General features: G+C 42.5%; 2 protein-coding genes across 10 annotated transcripts; one reads left to right on the forward strand and one right to left on the reverse strand.

The window, feature by feature from the left end:
• The first annotated feature begins 337 nt into the window (after window positions 1–337).
• LOC107275116 (neither inactivation nor afterpotential protein C) lies at window positions 338–13,197 on the forward strand. 7 transcript variants are annotated; one of them, XM_025080042.1, is made up of 24 exons: window positions 338–462; window positions 2,078–2,465; window positions 2,628–2,809; window positions 3,949–4,053; window positions 6,521–6,909; window positions 6,979–7,069; window positions 7,171–7,266; window positions 7,333–7,518; window positions 7,596–7,784; window positions 7,885–8,084; window positions 8,224–8,564; window positions 8,623–8,833; window positions 8,929–9,070; window positions 9,148–9,609; window positions 9,685–9,974; window positions 10,054–10,313; window positions 10,470–10,544; window positions 10,730–10,908; window positions 10,987–11,201; window positions 11,356–11,456; window positions 11,742–11,959; window positions 12,044–12,219; window positions 12,337–12,424; window positions 12,503–13,197. In XM_025080042.1, exons 2-24 carry the CDS (start codon window positions 2,240–2,242, stop codon window positions 12,803–12,805), a joined length of 4,725 nt encoding a protein of 1,574 aa, XP_024935810.1. In that variant the 5' UTR covers window positions 338–462; window positions 2,078–2,239; the 3' UTR covers window positions 12,806–13,197. The 7 variants fall into 7 exon arrangements, 6 of the variants coding, with proteins under 6 accessions (XP_024935810.1, XP_015610406.1, XP_015610405.1 ...); XM_015754918.2 differs by having other exon boundaries at window positions 358–462; window positions 2,081–2,465; XR_003058217.1 differs by lacking the exon at window positions 12,503–13,197 and having other exon boundaries at window positions 11,833–11,959.
• A 56-nt stretch (window positions 13,198–13,253) lies between these two features.
• Window positions 13,254–19,815, reverse strand: LOC107275117 (protein abrupt). 3 transcript variants are annotated; one of them, XM_025080045.1, is made up of 5 exons: window positions 19,435–19,815; window positions 18,666–19,100; window positions 18,479–18,581; window positions 14,272–14,579; window positions 13,254–14,170 (listed from the first exon to the last, which is right to left on the reverse strand). In XM_025080045.1, the coding sequence occupies exons 1-5, from the start codon at window positions 19,612–19,614 to the stop codon at window positions 13,973–13,975; spliced, it is 1,224 nt and encodes a 407-aa protein (XP_024935813.1). In that variant the 5' UTR covers window positions 19,615–19,815; the 3' UTR covers window positions 13,254–13,972. The 3 variants fall into 3 exon arrangements, with proteins under 3 accessions (XP_024935813.1, XP_015610408.1, XP_015610409.1); XM_015754922.2 differs by having other exon boundaries at window positions 14,272–14,723; XM_015754923.2 differs by lacking the exons at window positions 13,254–14,170; window positions 14,272–14,579 and adding an exon at window positions 14,832–17,566 and having other exon boundaries at window positions 19,435–19,813.
• Between the last annotated feature and the right edge of the window lie 2,251 nt (window positions 19,816–22,066).

Genomic DNA, 22,066 nt, shown 5'->3' on the forward strand with positions numbered 1-22,066 from the left:
TCGGTTCATTCGAGGGACAAAATTCAATCGCAGTCAGGAAGCATCGCCGAGTGGAATCTTATTAGCTCGACTGATCCTCGAATAGAGGTAACAATATGAAGACCAATAGAGGTTTCAAGTATTTAGACTAAAAGACACGATGTTCAGATAGCATATAGCGGAGACTTAAAAAATTACCCGAGAATTCCAATATGACGGGAGAAAGGGCTGGAATGCCAAGAAGTGCCTAGGAAGCAATGGGAGTGGGTGGGTACAGGATGAAGGAGAGGGCGCTGGGAACTCAGAGGGAAATCAATGAGCTAACAGGCTTGCGAGTTAGCAGTTAGTTAATTAAGTCGGCCTTATTGGATTATAGAAGCCAAGCAGGGGGTGAGGACCCTCGGCTCTTCGGGGTGCTCGCATTGCGAGGGTGGACGCCGCGGGGCCTACAACCTGCCAGCCTGCCAGACGTCTTAATTAGAGGTGAGTTGAAGCGCCACGACGCTAAGAGCACTCTCTCTTATTTTCTTTTTGTACTTGCCCGTCGTTTTCATTTTTTTTTTCATCCAAAAATCTCACCCTCGGTTCATCCCTTATCACTCGGTACCGCTTAACCCACCAGCGTCCAGATATCGAAATTTGTAAATTTATTTAAAATTTTGTCTTCGCTTAATTTCTTGTTCCCACTCGTCCACTCGCGCCGTAGCTGAGTAATCCTTGTCCTCGTCTTCGTCGTTCCTCAACTCTGCACCCTGGTCTCACTGCGGGACATGGTGTCCTTATCTTGCGGATCCTGGTAATGCCGCAATTAACAAGTCCCCCCTGGTGCGCAAACGTTTTACATTCAACATTCTTGGTTAGGAGCCGTCGCAAGGTGCCAGAACACGTGTTCGCCAATGTTTTGCACGCTCGCTTGCTCTTCCTCGTGGCTTCGGCTCCCGGGGACCTTGTTTCAGTGATAGCGTATATGCGATCGGTATTTACATCGAGATTCAACCGAACGTACCAGGAAGTTAAACCTCGTATGAGTTTCGCAGAAGGGAAGACGCAAGCCGATTTCTCGGATCGAATTAAATTGACAGAATCCAATGGCTGAGTGATCGGAAAGAACGTCGGTAATAATTTATCAGTGGAATTTTTATATCGTGTCAAAGTAATCATTGGTACTGGATTTTTTCAATGCTTTAAGACAATATTATCCATCTTGGATTTTTATAGTATCGCCGAGCTAAAGTAACCGGACTGGTATTGTAATGGGGATAAATAATTTAGCAAGTTACCAGTTGCAATAAAAGATAATAAGAGAGAAGAGAAAGATAGCTAAGCAAGGAGAGTAAGAATCCAATACACAGTCGTGCATCTTCCTACTTCTTATGGTCTTCACATATAGTCAATGACGCGTCTCTCGCTCGCCTCGATTACAACGAAGAAAAAGTTGCATTACACGAGGCTGGCCATGCCGACAAATCGATGGATTATGCCAAAGAAGTGGCGGAGCAGTTAAGAATAAATAAATTGGCTAACGACCTATCTGGATTGGTATTTGCATGCTTGGCCGGATATCCATTAGAAATTCGTACTTATTGCTATCTAGGAATTAAATGATAACTTTCTTAATTAACGGGCGGAACAAAGAGACAGAGCGAACAAAGGAAAGGATCAAGGAAGAGGAAGAGTAAAATCCTCTCGAATAAGAGGCTCTTTGAATACTAAGAGATATGATCCGATTAAGGGATTCGATTAATCAAAATTTTTTATTCCAGTAAAAATATCGAATTTACCAAAGTCAGGATAAATGTCGATCACGAATTTTCCTTGATCCTTCTTGAAAATATATTACGTAATGACCAGAGCCGATAAACGGATCTAGGTTTGAGAGGCCGCACAAGTTACTGCAGTCTGTGATAGCGTAGTTAACGTATACTCTTGGCGGTTGGTTGACGTTATCGAATAACAGAAAATACTAGGAACGGAAATCGAGATACGAAGATGCATCCCTAGGATGCACTTATTAAGGAAGCATCAAAGCTTCCGGGAACTAATTAACGATTACCAGTGACCGAGCGCTACTCGAAAATAATTAGCACTCCCTTTGTAGCAGCTTGAAAACACTTGGATTCAGCTAGAGGCGATACTCAGGAGCTTCGAGGAGTTCTCATCTCGTGGCAGCAAGGAGATCTATAGGTGCGATCATCCATCCTGGTGCTACATCCTGGACCAGGAAGCTGTTCTCACGCAGTGATAAAACAAAAAATCAACTATGGATGACTATGGCAGACAGGCTGGTCCCAGGCGGTCCAGAGAGGATGAATTCAACGGACGGGATCCTTACGGTGGTGGAGGGGGTGGTGCTGGTGGCGGAGGTGGACCAGGTACTCTTCAGAGGCTGGACAGCATTCAAGATCCGGGAAAGAGGTATACTCTGAAGGAGTGCATCGGATCCGGAGTCTGTGGAGACGTTTACGAAGCGGTTGATCAGCAGGCCGGTAAGTTCCTCGAAAAAGATACACAGTGTGTCGATCAACTGCAGAACCTATGCGAACCGTCGCGAATCCGATTCGCATCCAAGAACTACCATACCGTAGACGTCTATAAGACCCGTAGTATCGTCTCTATAAAAGGTTTATAAAGCTGATCCATCGATTCAGGGAACAAGCGAGTAGCCGTGAAGATCCAGAAGCTGACACCGTATAGTCAATCCGTCATCGTCGAGGAGTACAGAGTTCTCAGGGACTTTGCCGGGCATCCGAATCTTCCGGATTTTTATGGAATTTACAGAAAACGTTCTGGAAAGAAAACAGATTTCGATCAGATATGGTTCATCATGGAGGTAAATTAATTATCATTGATATTATAGATTATCGATTACACTAGCTTAAACTGTGCTAATCCGAGCGCGACCGTAACGTTGTAATCGGTGAGTAAGCGGATACATGTATGGAACTCCTGACCCACCCCTTCCCCCCCTTCCCACCCGTTCACCCCCTCGAGGCAATTTCAAGCATTTGAGACGCTCGAATATACGGATAATTTACGACACACGTGGCCATTAAACAATCATTAAACTCGTTCGTATACGCAGGTGAGCTCCGGCACGTCGCGGGGCTAATTTACGGGCGGACCTCCACTGCGCCAAAATATTATTACTTATCTTAAATTGCAATGCACGATTTGCAACAGTATATAAACCGAGAGAATAAATTCCATCGGATTACATTGTTCTATAAATATTACATCAGCAGATTCGATTTTGAATTGACAATATCATTGATACGTATCGATACGCGATTAATCGCTGACATTAAGTCGTAACGGCTGCTGCCATAACTTGATCCTTCTCTCTCTCTCTCTCTCTCTCTCTCTCTCTCTCTCTCTCTCTCTCTCTCACTCCTTTTCTCTTTCCTTATACACGGTGCGTACAACGAGCGTCGGTATTCCCTACCCCGACGCTACAGCCGACGCCCGTAAACGCTTGATATGAATTATCGCCAGCAATAAATCTTCGCCACATTGTCGTTACATGGCTCAGCCAGTCTCTCGGGCGCTGCCACCGATTGACTTACAAAAGACGCAATTGCATCCAGTGAAGCTTCATTCCCTTTGATCTGGACTCCTGGCGATCAGTGTGTCTACCCAGTCATGAACCAAGAATCGTGTGAGCCAGGTCAATGGGGTTGTAAGCTGGAGTTACCGACGGAGGAAGTGCAGGGAGGAAGACACCGACGGAACCGCTGAAAACAATTCAATCTGAAACCGCAGAACAACGCAATTCTAATCTACTGACTGTCCTACCGATCCAGATTACTTCCGCAATTACGTTGGCATTTCCATTATTGTTCAACATCATTGCCAGAGGTTTAAACTCCATTTCTAGGACGATCCTGGATCCTGTGGGAATCAACGTTATCTTCTCGCGTCTCATTCATTGATCTACCACAATTAGAGTTTAACCAATACCTTTTTTTTTAGCTGTGCGAAGGTGGCCCTGTCATGGACCTGGTGCGAGGACTCGCAGCATCCGACCGGAAGTTGCGCGAAGAGCACATAGCTTATATCCTGAAAGAAGTGGTCAAGGTCAGTAATCCATAATGAATGAAGTAGCACAGGAGATTGATAAGGAGCAGGGCGTGTCTCACGTGTCGCTCCAAGGACGCTGATCGTCAGGACGAATCAAAGGACGTCGAAAGACAGCTGCCGTCCTGCAGTTGGCGTCGTGGAAAAGTCAGCGAGTTTGGAATGTCAGACGGCCGCTGCAGCGTCTCGAATGCAATAAATACCACCTGCGAGGAGTAGCTGGGTTATTATAACATAATTGTGCCCGATGGTATGTCCCGGGGCAGCGTCCTTTGTCTCGACATCATTGCGCGACCAGCAGTGGCGTCGGAATCGACTCGAAGACGTCGCTGCTCGTTGCACGTGGACGTGAACGCGGAACGACGTCAATGGCCGCCTTCTATGGCGTATAAATTACAAATAAGACAGGCGAGATGGTCCGCTAATTAACCTCCTCTCAAATGAAACCCACCTCCTTCTCTGCCTCATCCTCATTCTCGTACCCAGCATCTCTTCCTCGGGATACCGTGCGCCAGAGTACAAAGACTCTCTCGCATTACAGTCCTCCGCAAAAACCAATTGCCAATTCGAGATGCACTCTGAGGTAACAACGAGATCGGTGTGTTTCATGGGAGAGCATTGAAAAACATCGGAAGAGTGATCCTTAATCAAGAGATATTAAGAGAACCGGCGAATTACGATTTCCCCCATGGACCACTTTGGATGCTGCCAGCAACTCGGCATATCTAATTATCTGGGAACACACGTAATTGTATAGGGATAATAGAGAATTTATAACGACTGCAACTGTCAGGAGTTAATACGCACCGATTTATTATCAAAATGGGGGGAAAAATTGAAGTAATGGAAAAATAATAAAATTTACCTCCAAGAAGCGGCTAAATTATTAGATGATTACACGGACGACATCTTGGATTCCACGAACGGAAATTCATCTATGATATTCCAGAGTTCTTTGTCCCTTAACCAAAGTGGTACAAGAAGAATTTTCCCAGGAGATTCTCTGTCTCTTCGTTCTCCAGATGAAGAAGATCCGCATCCTGTCGCTGAATAGTTCCTGTCCGTCCTCTGAGCAATCTTCATAGGAAAAAGGAAATGTATCTCTTGGTTCGAGGAAGTCGGCTATTGGAAAATGAACGGAAGATAAGATGAAAGTGACGGAAATGTAATATAATTTGTGCCAGTGACTGTACCAGTCATCACCATTCAATCGGTTCGCTGTCATAAATACAGATGAGTATGACGCTTACGACGCTTATGGCGCTCAGGACGCTTATGACGCGAAGCTGTCACGGCCACTATCAACCGGAAGGACCTCTAATATGTGTTATTATGACACCACGCGAGTACAGAAGTCGACGAGACGAAGCTGCCATTAGATAATTATATAAAATATAAAAAATTGTACAAATTTTATATTATGGCAGGCGAGCGTCGGTAACGCGTGCTTTACGAGTGCATTGAATGCATTGCATATAATATCGCATTGCCGAAAGGCATTATGGGCCGCCATTCTTTGCAGCGATAATATTTACGGGGCAGGCAGTTTGTCACTAAATCATTAGTAGCCGTTTGGGGTGTTTGTATCGTAGCCATACTCCTGTATCCTGTCAGCCCCGTGTCCATTTGCGGGGGAGCAAAGAGTACAGTTTTCACTCTCTCTGTCTCATATACTCTCTTTCCAACTACCTATCATTCTCCCTTTCTCTCTCTCTCTCCCATTCCCTTCTGGAGCACCTACGTGTTCCCTGAGCCCGGTAGCAATTCGTCCACGGTCACTCTTGCGGTAAATCAGACCACGCTGACGTTTAATGCCGGCAAATTACACGCGAAATAAATGCCCACAAAGAAGAAGCAGAGGAAGAGAAAGAAGAGGAGGAAAAGGAGGAGTGAAAGAATGAGAAATATAAACGAGGGATAATAGGAAGAAACTCTTAAGGAATGACGATCTAACGTTCACTCAGTATATACTCTCTAATCTTACTTATAAATATTTTATCATAGTTATTCAGGACTACTGAACTACCTGAAGATAGCTCTGTCCATTTGATTTCTATTGAATCCCATAGTAGAACCAAATTCAGGTGGTGGAATGGTCCTGAACAACTGTGTATGAAATACTTTTATTTTATCTTTATGGTGTATCTGAGCTATTCTTTTAATTTCCACAAGAGTCTTCCATATACCCTTGAGTGCGTCCAGTGCTTCGAAGCAGAGTTCAAGCTGATGAGTCGAGTATTAATGATTTGATGCGCATGCCACCATCTTGCAACCGGCTCAGGACTGAGTGCTTGTTACACGTGCGTTAAGCGGCCACAAATTATAGATCGTTCAATTTGCAGTAAATCTATAAGCGATTCCGTTACAAGATCGTGAGACGTGGAGGCTTTTATCGTGTTGCGCAACGTGCCCTTAAAGACAGGGATGCAGAGCTAGTTGTACCCGGAACGTATATCTGAACTTTCAGGCGCTGGTCCATCTTCATGAGAACAACGTCATCCACCGTGACATACGTGGGAGTAATATTCTGTTGACGAAGGAGGGTGAGATCAAGCTGGTCGACTTTGGTCTCTCAAGGATGATCAAGGGTGAGATGGGCAAGAGGAAGACCTGCATCGGATCTCCATGCTGGATGGCACCGGAAGTCGTCACGAGCAAAAACGATCCTGAAACTGGTTATGGAAGTAGAGCGGATGTCTGGGCGATAGGAATTACAGCGATTGAATTGGCTGATGGAAAACCACCCTTTCAGGATATGCACCCTACTAGAGCCTTGTTCCAAATTCTCAGAAATCCACCACCAGGTCTCTACAGACCTGCCAACTGGTCCCAGAACTTCAACGACTTCATATCTGAGTACGTAATAGTCTGTTGAACAAATTGTTTTTGTTACCTCGTTAAGGATGTTGTTTCTATTCGTTTTAGATGTCTTGAAAAGAATCCGGATAACAGACCCTTCATGGCGGAAATCATAGAACATCCATTTCTGTCAGAACTGCCAGAAAATGATTATACGGTAAGACGAGCATAATTTTTTCTGGTCCTTTCAATTTTTACGCAAATATCTGAAAATTTGAAATTTATTATTTAAAAAAATGTAATGCCTCGTTCATCCAGCTCACTCAGGAGATCAAGTCGTTAGCCATGAACATGAGCGCTAAGGGAAAGGTCGATAGAAAACCAGAAGTCATCGTTCGCAAAGGCTTCCTGAAGGTCTGTTCGTAATTTAGTATCTTCTAAAATGTAAATGCATTTCTAAAAAAAAATTATTTTTCCTAGTCGCATCAAACGGCACCACCCGAGCCGATGTTTGTGGAAGACTTGGCAGCGCTCGAGCATCTTTCCGAAGATGCGATTCTAGATGAGTTACACGAGAGACTGAAACAGGGCTGCTTCCAGAGTTTCATCGGAGACGTTCTTCTAATTCTAAATCCTAACGAGGATCAGGACATCTATGGACCGCACGTATGAATTTTAGTCTTCTAGATCATCCACTGATTGGTATATACATCCAAATAACGTATACCTTATGTATCTTGCAGTTTCACACAAAATATCAATGCAAATCTCGATCGGACAATGCACCTCATATCTATACAGTGGCAGACAGCGCATTTCAAGATGTGCTGCACAACGAGGAACCTCAGCACATTCTTCTCGCAGGTGAAAGTAATTCTGGAAAAACAACCAACATGCTGCATGTCATAAGGCATCTTCTCTATCTTGGAAAGGTTCGCCACAGTTAGATATTATTACTATTCAATAATAATTATATTATTGAACTAGGAAGAATGAAAAGTTTTCACTTAGAGAAGAGTACCGTCGTTCTAGGGTTTGCAAGACACTGGAGTGAGAGTGATGAAGGCCATTAAAATACTCCATGCGTTTAGCCACGCCGCGACGCCGTTGAATCCAAACTCGACCAGATGCGTCTTGCAGACACAAACCACCTTTGGTTCAACTGGGAAAGCATCGGGCGCCATTTTCTGGTTGTACCAGCTAGAAAAGTGGAGAGTTTCTACGAGAGATAGGTAAATTGTTCCGTTATAATAAATGTAAATAGAAAATTTAGTACGCCTTACGTTATGCAACTCTTCAGAATCTTTTACCACAATGCATGGCGTGGTTGCCTGTCTGCAGGCGCTCTAATCAATTTTCCTTCTTTTGTAGAAATCAGTCGAACTTCCATATCTTTTACTACTTGTACGATGGCTTGGATGCCAAGGGGAAGTTGCGAGATTACTCCTTGACGATAGGAAGGAAACTTCGCTACTTGAGAATCGGAGATAAGAGCACCGGAAGTAAACGCTCGTTCAAAGTGAGAAACGATCCTTATGGGAATTCCGCTAAATTTGCAGAACTTAAAGAGGATCTGAAAATAATGGAAATGGAAAGTTTAATGGATACAATGTGGAAGATCCTAGCGGCCATTTTGATCCTCGGTGAAGTCAAGTTTGCTGAAGGGAATAACGGCGAGGCTGAAATCGACAATATAGATATTGCCAATAAAGGTAAGCTTATAATAATTAATAGTGGCTACTGTGAGTTATGTTAATAAATTATTTTCAGTTGCTGATCTTCTGAGTGTGGATCATAAAAAATTTACCTGGTCACTCATAAACTATTGCTTGATTAAAAAAGGCTCCGCCGTTAGAAGAAGACACACTTGCGAAGAAGCAAAGGAAGCCAGGGACGTTCTGGCGAATACGATTTATCAGCGACTCGTGGACTGGCTCGTCAACAACATCAATCTTAAACTCATGACCACCCGTACTCTTTTGTGAGTAGTCCAGTCATGATATTTAATTCTTGAGTATCTCCATTGATAGAATATATTCTATTCGTAATTCTTAATGGTTCTATGTAAAATGGCAGCGGTGACAAATTCAGCATCAGCGTTCTGGATCTTTATGGATTCGAATGCTTCTCTGTCAACAGAATAGAACAATTAGTAATAAACACAATGAACGAACAACTTCAGTGTCATTATAACCAAAGAGTCTTTGCTTGGGAAATGGTAAAGTCCTTTACACCGTTTTTAAATCAATAAATGACTCTAATAATGAAATTAATTAATTACAAATTATTTTTTAGCAAGAGCAAGAAGAGGATGAGATCCCGGTACAGCAGCTACATTTCTATGACAATAAAGAAGCCATCGATCAGCTTATGGGCAGAAATAACGGACTGTTTCATATAATTGATGATGCCTCCAGACAGATGCAGGACGCTCAATACATCCTGGAGAATATCAAAAAGTCCTCCAAAGGACTCCACGTGAAACCTGTGAGCTCGCACGAGTTCACCGTTGCTCATTACACCGGGAAGCTCGTCTACGAGGCCAATGAGATTGCTGAGAAGAACAGAGACTTTCTGCCGCCGGAAATGATCGAGACCATGAGACTCTCGAAAAACGATGCAGTCACAGAGATGTTCTTTAACCAGTTGACAAAATCCGGGAATCTGACGGTCGTAGTGGAGGAGCCGAAAGTTCCTGAGAAAAAAACAGTCAAGAGTAAATGGAGTGCAGTTATGCAGGACAATACTAAGCTACGGGTGAGATATCCGGTCTTTCTGGACTTCCGGTGATACTTAACTTCCTTTTTGAATCCAACATTTTTCGCTGTTTAGAAATTTAATACCGCGTCGAGAGGACAATTCTCGCAAACTCGTAAAATGCGAACCTGCGCCGCTGTCTTCCGGTCAACCAGTCTGGAGATTCTGAAGAATCTTTCGATAGGAGGCGGAAGTGGTGGTACCCACTTCGTCAGGTGTATACGAGCAGACCTGGAGGGTATACCACAAGGGTTCTACAGGGACGTTGTAAGACAGCAAATCAGAGCCCTGGCAGTCCTGGATACTGCTAAGGCCAGACAACGTGGCTATCCACACAGAATTCCATTTCAAGAATTCATCAGAAGGTAATAAAGACAATAATAAAAGTAAAATGTCCGTCTTAAATCTTTATCCTTATAGTCACGTATACTCTAATATCCACAGATATAAATTCCTGGCATTTGATTTCGATGAGAACGTGGAAATGACTAAGGACAACTGCAGACTACTTCTGATCAGATTAAAGATGGAAGGTTGGATAATTGGCAAGACCAAAGTCTTCCTCAAATATTACAACGAGGAGTACCTGTCCCGTTTATATGAGACCCAGGTGAAAAAAATCGTAAAGGTCCAGTGCATGATGCGCGCGTTCCTCGCTAGAAAAACAATGGCGACAAAGGCGACCAAAGGGAAGAAGGAAGTCGGTAGGTAAAGCGATAGGCACGAATCTTATGACGAATCAATTATGGCTGAGCGAACCTTTTGATCTTTTGACTATCAATGAAATTCGAAAGACTAATTTTTGAAAGCTTTTCATTTTGAGCGAGTGAATCGCATGAAATTAACCGGAAATGTTTCAGTGAAGAAAGCGTCGATAAGCAAGAACCCGAGCCAGGAAATGACGCAAGAAGAAGCTGCGCTAGCGATACAGAAAGGTAGGACGAGGATGGATACCGGAAACTGTTTTTCTTTTTGTAATGCAAATGCATTCACTTTGTTTTTTGTGACCTTCGCGGATCGCTCGAGCCAATAGAAAATTTAAAAGAATCAGAAAATAGATAATAAGCACATACGTCACTTCTGATAAAAAAATTATTCAAACTTTAAACGAACGTTGTAGCGTACAGGGGTCATGCTGTCAGGAAGGAAATGGGTCCAGTCCTGAAGGGGGAGATGGATCAGGAGACGAAGGACTTCATGAGGTTTTACAGCAGCAAATGGCGGTCGAAGAGTATATTTCAAGTCCTCCTACAGTACCGTGCAGCCCGTTATCAAGACCTCGTGCAATTTTGCCAACAGGTATGATCTTGGTATTTGACCTGGGTCCATCTTCGACAGTGGATCAATTAATTTTAATATGATTTACCTACGATCCAGGTTCATCTGTACAATCAGGCGACAGTGGGGGTACTTCGGATGAACATTGACCGTGTGCCCCTAGAGAGGGTTGAGCCAGGGATAAAGGTTTCGTCCTATCTGGGAAATCGTCGGCCACCACAAGTACACAAACTGCCCTTTGACATACGTCAAGAGATGCCCTTCTTTGACACAAGCTTCATGAATGACCCCTCGAAGACTCATAAAGGAACCGGGTAAGCTGGAAGACGAAAAAGAGTATGAAAGCATAAAGGAAGGAATAGGATGAACGCGCGGTATAATGAGATTCGTCCTGGCGAAGCAGCAATTTTTGAAATTTTGAATTTTGCACGCATTCGCAATTTTGTTATGTGAGAATGCGTTCTACAGATCCATATCATCGTTGACGTCTGACGACGAGCACGAGGCCTGGGATGCGCCGTTACGCCGCCAAACCGTGCCCTGGGCCAACGCCAACGTCCACACCAGAGGTGCCTATTGCAAAAGCTCATGAGCCTAGCCACAGTTCACTTTGATTCCTATTTTCTTCCTGATATATATACCTTGACAATAAATCGGATTGGGTCCTACGACTAGGCCTCCGCACTGTGCACGAAACGACTAGCGAATTCACAATGGTAACACTGACCCAAGCGATCCAGGTCTATTCTCTATCTCTTATCTTTATCGTTCCCAAGCCTGGAGCTTATCTCGATGCATAGAACGCAAACGTCCCTGACAATACGTAATATTCGACCGGTCATCTCTAATTCCAGACGTCGAGGTTCAAACAACGAACTCTCCTCATCGCGTAGCGAACGCACCGACCGCCGGAGGCCAGAGTCTGATCAACACTCCGTTTTCCAGGGACCCCAATGTCCCCGTGCGCTGTCCACCGGAAGACGTCCCCAGGTCTAAGTCAACTTCCGGATTTTCACAGCAAGCCAGTAATCGTAGCCCCGTGCGAACTAGTAACGCTCATAATCCTCGCTCAGTAAGTTGACAGAAAACTAGAAAAAATAATAATCTTATTAAATCTCATCGTCAGCCTCTGATATATCTTATGATCAACTTCTAGAACAATTACGATAATTCCGGATCGATTCGCTCTAGAAAAAAGGTCCCACCGCCACCTATTCCGTATAATCAAGCAGGAGCCATAACGAGAGTTCAAAATAGTTATCAGCCTGAGAATCGAGCCAACGAGTGGGAATTCGAAGACAAACTGAACAGAAATAGCAGCAGTAATAGTCGGTAAATATTCAAATAAAAAATTCTCACGGCATATATGTCCCCTACGTCTCCTATTTGAGAGAAGACACAAACCACGAGTACCTGGAAATTCTCTTGAATCTTTCCATCCGATCGCAGAGTAAATCCTATTCAAGAAATGCAGATGATGGCACGTCGTAACAACAACCATCCAGAGTCAGAGGATGAGCCACCGTTCAACTTCCAGGTAAGATAATGAAGTCCGTCATGATGGCCTAGGAAAAAGATATTCATTCTACTCAGCAAGTACTTTACCGAACAACAGGCAATGCTACGAAAGACACAGCATCCTCGTGCCTCCATGAAGCGTACCCCAGTCTATGAGAGTTACGGAGGATACTCGGGTCGCGACGACGTCTACGAGTCGAACGTCGTCTACAGGAGCAGTGGAAGTCGGCGAGACTCACCGGAATGGAGTCCCAACGAGATGGTCAGGATGTCCGAGAAATATGGTAGGGAAGGAGCCTGGGGTCAGAAAGAACGTGAAAATGTCTTGGACTACGCCGAGAGTATCACGACTGAGCTTGCACCTGGAATCGTGGTGGAAGGTTACGTAGCGGATTTGTAAATCCCTTGAGAAGTCAAAGGATCCACACAACAAAATTTAAAAAAAGCAATATCACCAAGCGAAAGAGGAATTGGAAACTAAAATATATAGACAGGATATCTTCCTAACCGCTCAGCACAGCTAGGAGATTATTAAAGGTATAATAAAGAAAACGGAACATATACGCAACTGCCTAATGGTATTAATGCTATTACCTAAGTTCTATTCCATTCTTATCACTCAGCCGCATTGTCAGATAGGTCAAAGCGTAATAATCATTGTCCAACCAACCCTCTCTCTTACTCCCTCTGTATTACAATATTTTGATTGACAATTATTATACTTTATCGCGATCAACGATATGTATTGTTAATATTAAAATGATAAATAAATAATTAAATATATACATTAAACGTAAATGCTAATTTCTTGTTTCCTGCGATATAAAAAAAAGAAAAATCGATAAACATTTCATTCTTGGAGTAAGTGACGTTTAATCGTAATAGGACAAAGGTAAATCTGTTCTTTATGCTGTACTGGCCATCGATAACAACTATAGGTATAAATGCAACTATATCGTATAACTATAACATATAACGTATAAGACATACAAGTATGTACGATGATGCTTTTCTGAGAGCGTAACGTGTCGAAGGTAACGTATCGAATAACAATGAGTATTCCGAGACGGCATTTGCTACGTTACATTCTCCGTACAGAGTTCCCAGAAGAGCACACAGTATAAATATAAAATAACCATCTCCTCTTTCGTCCAAAGAAAAATCTCTCTTGAACGAATCAAGCAACTTGACTAACGATCACAGTGTAAAGTACGTGTCGCAAACTAGTAGCTCCTGGCATAGTTCAATTGTGTTAACGACACCCATTAAAATATTCTAAAGTATGTATATCACCTTTTGGTCCCATAGGTCGTCAAGCTAATCACACGCGAACGTTAAATAATGTTTTATACAACAATTTTATACATTGAGTTTATTGAGCAATATGCTCAGAATTCATTAACTTGGCAGCATCGATTGATAAAGTTAAATAAAGAAAAAAAAATTGTATTATTTGGCCTGCGAGGCAAAACACGAAATACTGAATAAAAGCGGCACTACGTATCGTCGTCTAGAGGCACTTGGGAAGAAAGTAAAGATAGATAAAGAGTAAAAACAGTATACGACGCTACGCGTTGTCTTGCCCACTGTTCTGTTGTGAACTTTGCTTAATAATATTAACAAGGGTGTCCAACCTAGTAGGGTGGGCAATTTGAAGAACCATGTGAGCCTCCTCCAGAATTAGCAGTCCATTGTGTGCATCACTGGCTGATAAATTGTGAGCGGATATAACGTGGCGCCTCCAAGCAGCATGACTAGGAAGTACCTGGGGAGTAAAAGAAGGAGAGCACAATATAAAGAAAAACAATGTCTAATTATTGATGAAGAAATGCAATTGCTACTAAAAAAATAAGAATGAGCTCACACCTGTAAACACCACTTGCAATTTAGACTGGGTGAAATTGTGTGTACCGCCTTGATGTGTCTCCTACGAAATCCCCAGCTGGTGTAAGCCCTGTCGCAAAACGGACAGGGAAATGGCGGATACGCAGCTGGTGCTCCTTTCAGCGACTGCGAGCATTCCGGAAACTCGGATATCCCGGTGTTGGTGAAGGAAGGAAAGCTTTCCTGTGAGATTCCTGGATTACTCTCGGAGGACAAAGAATGTCCTTCGGGAAAGTCACTCCTCTTCTCAGCATCCATCTTGGAAGTATCCACTGGTGAACCCGGTGATTCTTTAAGACCTCGAGGATGAATCTCCGCGTGACTGCCGTCGCACGAGTGCTCGACTTTATCGGATCGTTGGGTAGGAAGTGCGGAAGATGGACCGGAAGTGTCTCGTGCCTCAGGAATAACCGTCACCGTTGGCTTTGAGGATCCTGCAAGGATTCGAGTTAACCAATAAATTCCCTAGTAAGTCCCTAGGCAATCTTTATCCTAACAAGGATCATGGTCATTGACACGGTTATTCCTGAATAAAAAGGTCATTAAAAATGAAAAATATGTTTATTTGTGATCGATCAGTGTGCCTCGTGTACAGTCGTACAATAGCGATTGACATAGTCGTCGGTGCGCTAAATTAATCGTACGCTCGATATTGGTCGATCATAAATCAGCAATAGTGCCAATCCTCGAAATTCCATGTTCGCGTCTGACTGCCATTCCGGGGAAGAATCGAACGTGACAATTTCGCAGCAATCATCCCCTCGGCCAATCGGAACGTACAATTGCAATATATCCTAATAGGTACGACGCCATCTCGCGTCACTTCGTTTAAATAATCTACAAGCATACCTTAAGCTGCTAGTATTTTTTTTTCTCATAAAGCTACCATCCTCTTAACAATAAATTGTGACCCAGTAGGCCTACAGAATCATCCACTGTTTCGACGCTCGCGTGAAATTACATAAATACAATACATGATTACACTATGTGTTTTCTGCCTTTTTTTTCTTCTTCCTTATTTACTTATCTATCCTTATTCTCTCTACTCTCGTTCATACCTCCATTCATTAAGTCATTCGTTAGCTCACGCACTCCCTATAACCGGCTGCTAAACGTATGGGGTGATTTATAATGTACGCATGTCCTCTATTCCCTCTCGTACTGGTGTGATGCTGGCGTGAATAATTATTTAACCGTCTTGTCGCTCGTACGCATGTGAACGCAGCTTAACGTCCACCTGTCCATCCTCATTGCCAGATACACTAGCGAAATATAATACACGTAAGTATAAGGACTACGAGTACGTACTGTTGCATGAACACAGTGTACACCTTAGGATGACTGGAGAGTACAAACGGCCATCTTGAATTTCAAATCATGAAAATCGTTAATTACATGTAATTGATCTGTTATCCTTATCGAACACGCAGATTTGTGCAACTTTCGCAATTACTGAAATGGCACTTTTGTAATGAGCAATCGCAAAATAAAGGAATGAGACGCATGCAAAGTTCTGAAACGCGCATGTTTCGCTTAAAAATATTACACGCGACTCAGACTTTAGTTTGTCAATTATTCAGCATAAAAGTATCATTGCAGGTAACGGTGCAAATTGCAAAAATCTGCCTGCACTGGATTTTGCATAAGAATTTATTATTACATTCTTATATGTTAGTATATACCATTTCGAGGTTAGAAAGCATTCTCCAGTCTCCATTAAACAAAAAGGAATGTTCAATTACTTAACATAATAACATAACATTAAAAACAACCTGGAGGATCGTCGCAGTTACTTGGGCAAATGAAAAATATTCGTTGCCACCTCGGAGACTGAATTGGTTCCACTCTGTCTATAGACGCATAGGCAGGATCGTCCGGAGACAATTCCAAGACGCCATGTATAAAATATATCGTCTCAAAGAAGGAAAAAAAAATTACCAGATTGGAAACCAGAGAGTCCCCATGAAAGAAAGGCGGAAAGCTTAAGAAATGTCATTTGCCGAAAAAGCAAACATCAAGCGTATATGCTAATTCTTTAACCACGCCATTAACATTATCATTCTAACAATTTCTTAGATTCCAAATTAGTCGTTCTCCATTTACGCAAGAGTGGACCATGTTAAAATCCGAATATCACTCAGGGTATGGAATCTTCGTGAGAAACTTATAAGCGAAGGATCAGCGCTGACATTTCCAAATGAGGTGAGCTTACTGGAACACATTAATGTTGTGAAGAGAGACTCCCTAATGCCCGTGAACAGTCAACGACCTATCGACTATTAAAATCATTGTTTATAATTATTTTTTTTATAATTTCTCACCAGTACCTTATAAATGATATTCAGATCATAAAGGTGCACCCTGTTACATACTTCCAATAATCTTGTCTCAGTTAAAAAAAAACATCTTACACAGTCACTGTGTAAATGGCGTCTTCCGTTCGCTCGATGCTATTGCACGTACAATGTATCAGGCTATATGAGCTTGTGTTATTTCTCCTTTATACTCCTCTTCCCCTTACCCCTGTTCGCCACCCACGTCCTCCTCCACAAGCACGCTCGAGCTCACATACAACGTGCAGAACGCATTTGCCTTTCATCTCGCAAGATAAGAAACTTTAAACACTTATAGATATCAGGGCGTTTACCCATGATGCACTTGACCACGCGATTAACAATTTTTCAACGAGGCATCGTTACACGTTAAAAAGTTTCTGATCTAGGAGATTCTAGGAGGGATGGACTTGTCGTGTATACATTGTATGGGGGTAGTGGCCGTATTACTTGTATGTTTTATTCCAGCCAGTGGAAACGTTTCCGTTTGACCCCTGACCTAAAACGCCCTAGTCATTGGGTGTAGACGGAGCGTCTCTGAAACAGATACCTTTTCAAGCCCCTATTGCTCGTATCGATTTTGGTAACGCAGTTCTTCCAAGCCTCCTCCCACTCGACGCTGTTCGGCGCAATACCGCTAAAGTGTAGAAGGACCTCGCGAATCAGGTGTATCTTGTTGCTGTCGAATTGCTGCTTGCCCATTTTACCGTTGACGTTGCAGAGTATTCTCTCCTCGGGTGTAAAGAGTATTTTCATGAGATCGCAGGCCAGGTGATCCATCGGACGCGATGACGCCCACGTAGAGATTATGTCGGGACTGGGTAGAAGCTCAGCGTAAGGTAGTTGCTGATACGCGTAAAGCAGTGGCTTGGCGTCCGAGAATCCAGATAGTCCGGATAACCCAGATAAAGCGGAAATGTCTTCAGCAGGGCTGTTCCCAGACCCTGCCACACATCAGCACATCGCGCTTTAGCGACTTCCGGAAAACTTTAGCCAAGACACGGCTCCTAAGAAACTATCTACTGTACAACACCGCAGCATCTCCTTCTCACTCTGTATTCGACTTTCTCTCACTCTATCATTCACTCACTCTCTCTCTCTCTCTCTTTTGTTCATTCACTCTCTTTCAATTTCAGTCCTTCTCCCTATCTCGCGCAGTCTCTTTCACGCACGCACGCACTCGATTTCTCATTTGTTCAGCCCATGCATTCTTTTTTTTTTCATTCTCACTCTCTATTTCTCTCTCTCTCTCCCTCCCTCTTGCGCGCGCGTCACATCGATCAAAGGAAATGCCGTGTTATTAATTGAGCAAACTGAGACTGAGACTGAAACTAAAACTCTTGAAAGCTCGCGAAAATACCAAAGAAAAAGCTTTGGTACTAAAGGCGCTCGCCGGTAGTCGGTCCGAGTTGCCAAAGTAGACACACGCGTAAGGTGCTGCCAGAAAAACGATTTGTGACTAAACAAAACGAATCGTGCAGACAAACTGCCTAATGTAAATAACAGTGCAAATACGAGACAAGTAGTAGAGAGGCTCTCGATGATATCAATGGGAAGCGACAACTTTTAAATACCTTGTGCCGTAATGCGTGCTACTGTCGAATAGCAAGTGCGCCACATGTAAAGAGTATAGATAAGCAGAATACGAAATCAGGGTGCGTTTCAATGGGTTGTTTATTCAGTTGGAATATCGTACCGAAACGTTAATTAATGTTGCAGAGAACCCGATGTCATAAATTATGAAAAGACGCGGATTGAAAAAATCGCAAAAGTCATGCTTTGTGACAACCACATAATAATAGTTTCAAGACTCATAGAATATTTGATGCGAATAAATAAAATGATTATTAACAAACCTTGCGTACACTCTGTCTGCCCTGTATCCAATCTCTTAGCAAGGTCTTTCGCTGGTGATGAATCTTTTTCAAATTCTTCGACAGGTATGTCAAATGGTTCCATCTGCAAAACAGAATAATCCATGGAGATTATTTTAATATTTAACGCCAAATGTGAAATTGTCATATCCTTATGTTATACACTAACTTTCATCTCTAGCCGATGATAGATGGGACTAGGCAAAGGTTCTGAGAGATCAGAATCCTTGAAGTTTTGTTCATTGGCTGTAGACTCACTGGTACTCTCTGATTGGGATATCTGAGGAGTAAGTGCTTTCTCCAAGATCGAATTGTTTTGTAGCTTTCCAATTTTCTGTTTTTTCTTTGGAGTCTCCTCGTGTACCAAAACCGAGTCCTGAGATTCCGCTTGTTCCAACTGCGCAAGCCTTTTGTACGACTCCTTTGCAAAAACATCGCCACCCGATAAACCCCTGATTTGTAAGGTCTCTGCAGCTTTCAATAAAGCAGGTAAATTCTTCTGCTCTATATTCACTTCACCCTTATAAATGAATATGAGTAAAGCTTCCAATTCACTGAAGTGCACATCTTGAAGAATTATTACTGGATGCTGGCATGGATTCGTCTGTAACATTTTAATATCTTTCTAAATTAAACTGTTGAAACACAAAAATCAGGAAGGTAAACAAAAATGTTCACAATCTCATGAGATCCATCAAAACTGTTGATAAAATGAAAGATAAGAACTGTCATCCCAGTAGTTCATGATTTTACCAAGTCTCATGAACCAACAATCAATTCAAATAAACAATCGATCTGGAAAATGTAAATCAGAATGCCATAGTATCATAAAAGCATAGAAAAACTATGAAATAATGACAAGTCAAACCTGTCAAATAATTCAAAGTTAGAGTGACATTAAAAAGCAAAGGATAATCAATGTCACGTAAATCTCTTACCTGGAAGACCTTCTTGAAGAAGGGGCTGCTGGCAGATAGGATCACCTTGTGCGCCGTGAGACACTGTCCGTCACTTGCCAGGGTCACGTCTACGAGACCCTCTTCCTCCCAGAGGCTCTCGAAGCTGGTGGCGATGTTGCTTAGGAAGCTGTTCCACTTGAGGCATATTTGACTTGACATCGCACCTAGCCAAACACAGTTCGAGAATTCTTCGAGGATAACGTTACACGACACGAGTAGACGCGAGCTTTACAAAAGAACGACGGCGACGACGACGACGACGACGACGGCGGCGACGACGACGACGACACGAGAAAAATCACGCCAGGCACCACGCACAAACATCGTCAAACTGAATAGCCAATATGGCTGCGACGCTCGATCCGAAGCGCGCCAAGAACGAACGGAATCGGGCGTGCCTGCGCAACACGCCTCACCATCCTCACCGTCCTCACCATCCTCTCTCACAATAGTAGGATCCTCCAAAAGTAGACACACGAATCCTCTTAATCAAACTCCACCCATAAAAACCTTAATCTAAGCCCAATCAAACACTAATCAAACCAAGTCCCGGATCCCCTCATTTGCATTTAATACCACTATCTATAAGTTTCAATCGAAATTCTTCTTATTTCACTATTATTTGACTAATTTATTAAACTATCTCAATAAATACAACTGAACGACACATCAATCAATGATCTTATCCTAGCAGGAATTATATTCCAAACATCTTTCTTAATACTCTCTCGCTACTCGCCTTAGCAAAAACTATTATTTCCCAACTATGATAAGCAAAAAAGATTTCTTCGGTATCAAGGTACAAGACAAAGATATCTTAAACAAGAAGTTTCTATAAAAAAGAATACTGTACCCTGAAAGGCAGAGAGTCGTTGCTAAGTTAAATTAAAAAGGAGTCGTGCGTGCGTGCCAGGGTTCGTGCGGCATTGCGTGCGTGCGTACATTCAACCTTACACTCGGCCGTCCGTCAATCGTTTCTGACTCCGTGCGTGCGTGGCTACTGCGTGGCTGCGTGCGTACGTGCGTGCGTGCATGCATGCTTGCGTGCCTTCGTGCCTATGCGAGAGTTCCATAATCGTTAAGGCTCTGCCTTATTTTACGTTCCAAGCCTATACGAAAATACACAGACGCCAATAGAACTATATGGCGTGTAGCGAAATATAACTTGAGAAATAAAACAATCAAATCTTAGGATTTTATCGAGCGACCTAATACCCGTTCCCAACGTTATGGATTCTCCAGGATTTTACAAATCAAGCCTTCAATTTTCCTTATTAGGATAATTATATCCAAGCCATATTCAAAAAAAGTCTTTTAAAGAACATGGAAGCGGGCACAATTGTCTACTGTGATTATTCGATCCGAGGATATTCTTTGGATTTTCCGAGTTTCATATACCCCGTCTGTAAAACCGAGGGTGACAGACTTATCAGCCACTGCCTGCGTAAAAGAAGGACAGATACATATTTAATTCAAATCTTGGATGATAGATCATTTTAAGCTTTTTCAAATCAGTATACAATCGTAATTTTTGTCTTCCTAAAATGAAGATGCAAGAAATACATACTAGTTCGATGCTCATTAAACTCTTTTAGTATGTTCATTCACCTTTTATGACATATACCGAAAATAGACTTGCGACCACTTCAGGGTTGACTCATCCACACCTGCTATAAAACTAGCCGATTTTCCAAATGTTAACCATTACCATTTCTGGAGTCAGTAATTAAATATTGCTGCGACAAGTGTCAAATTGGCTAATATTATTAAGTTTGCTTCGAGTGGAATTGATAGATATTAAAAATATCGAAGAATGTCAGCGGATACCAGTTTAGAAATTTCTATGGAGAAAATTCCATTGAATACGAATATGGTAAGATCTTTTATCTCTAAGATAGACATAGATAGATAGATATATATGTTACAATTATATTAATTTGATTTTTGGGATTCTTTACAGAATACTCCACGATGCTTCATTCCAATTCCTAATAGTCATACACATATTTTCATAGACGACTCTATGGATATCCCGAAAGTCCTGGAACCGGAAGATCCAAATGAGAAGGATGATTCTTACATGCTACTGATGCTGGCGCTGCGAGCTCCCTTTGTATACAAGAAGCATTATAAACATGGTGTCAAGGATGGGGATGCTGCTGCTGCAGGACCATCTAATTGGATTCAAAAGAGCGATTCGGATAATGATTTTTCCGTGCAAGTCCATGACGTATCTTCTTCTGATATGTTTTCCGCACACGGTCATCTTGAGAAAAAAAATGCACCAAAGGAAAATCAGGGTATCACGTTCTCAGTGGAAAAATATTTTCTAAATAATATCAAGCAAGATACCCCTCCATTTGATCATCTTGCTGATAATGCTCATGATGCTGATACTGATATGGAGATTGACGTGATGACTACTGTGGAAGAGAGTAACGTGTTATTCAACGAAACCACCGAAAATATTGCGAATACTTTCCAAAGTTACAATTACCATGCACTGATGCCATCCTGCTTCCTTTGCAAAAAATCCCGTTGTCCCGTCAGAGATAAATATCTTGAAGAAAAATTATTATATCCGTGCATTTCTGAGCCACAGAAAATTATT

This window comes from Cephus cinctus, unplaced genomic scaffold, assembly GCF_000341935.2.
Source record: "Cephus cinctus unplaced genomic scaffold, Ccin1 Ccin1_scaffold0123, whole genome shotgun sequence".
NCBI classification, from domain to species: Eukaryota; Metazoa; Arthropoda; class Insecta; order Hymenoptera; family Cephidae; genus Cephus; species Cephus cinctus.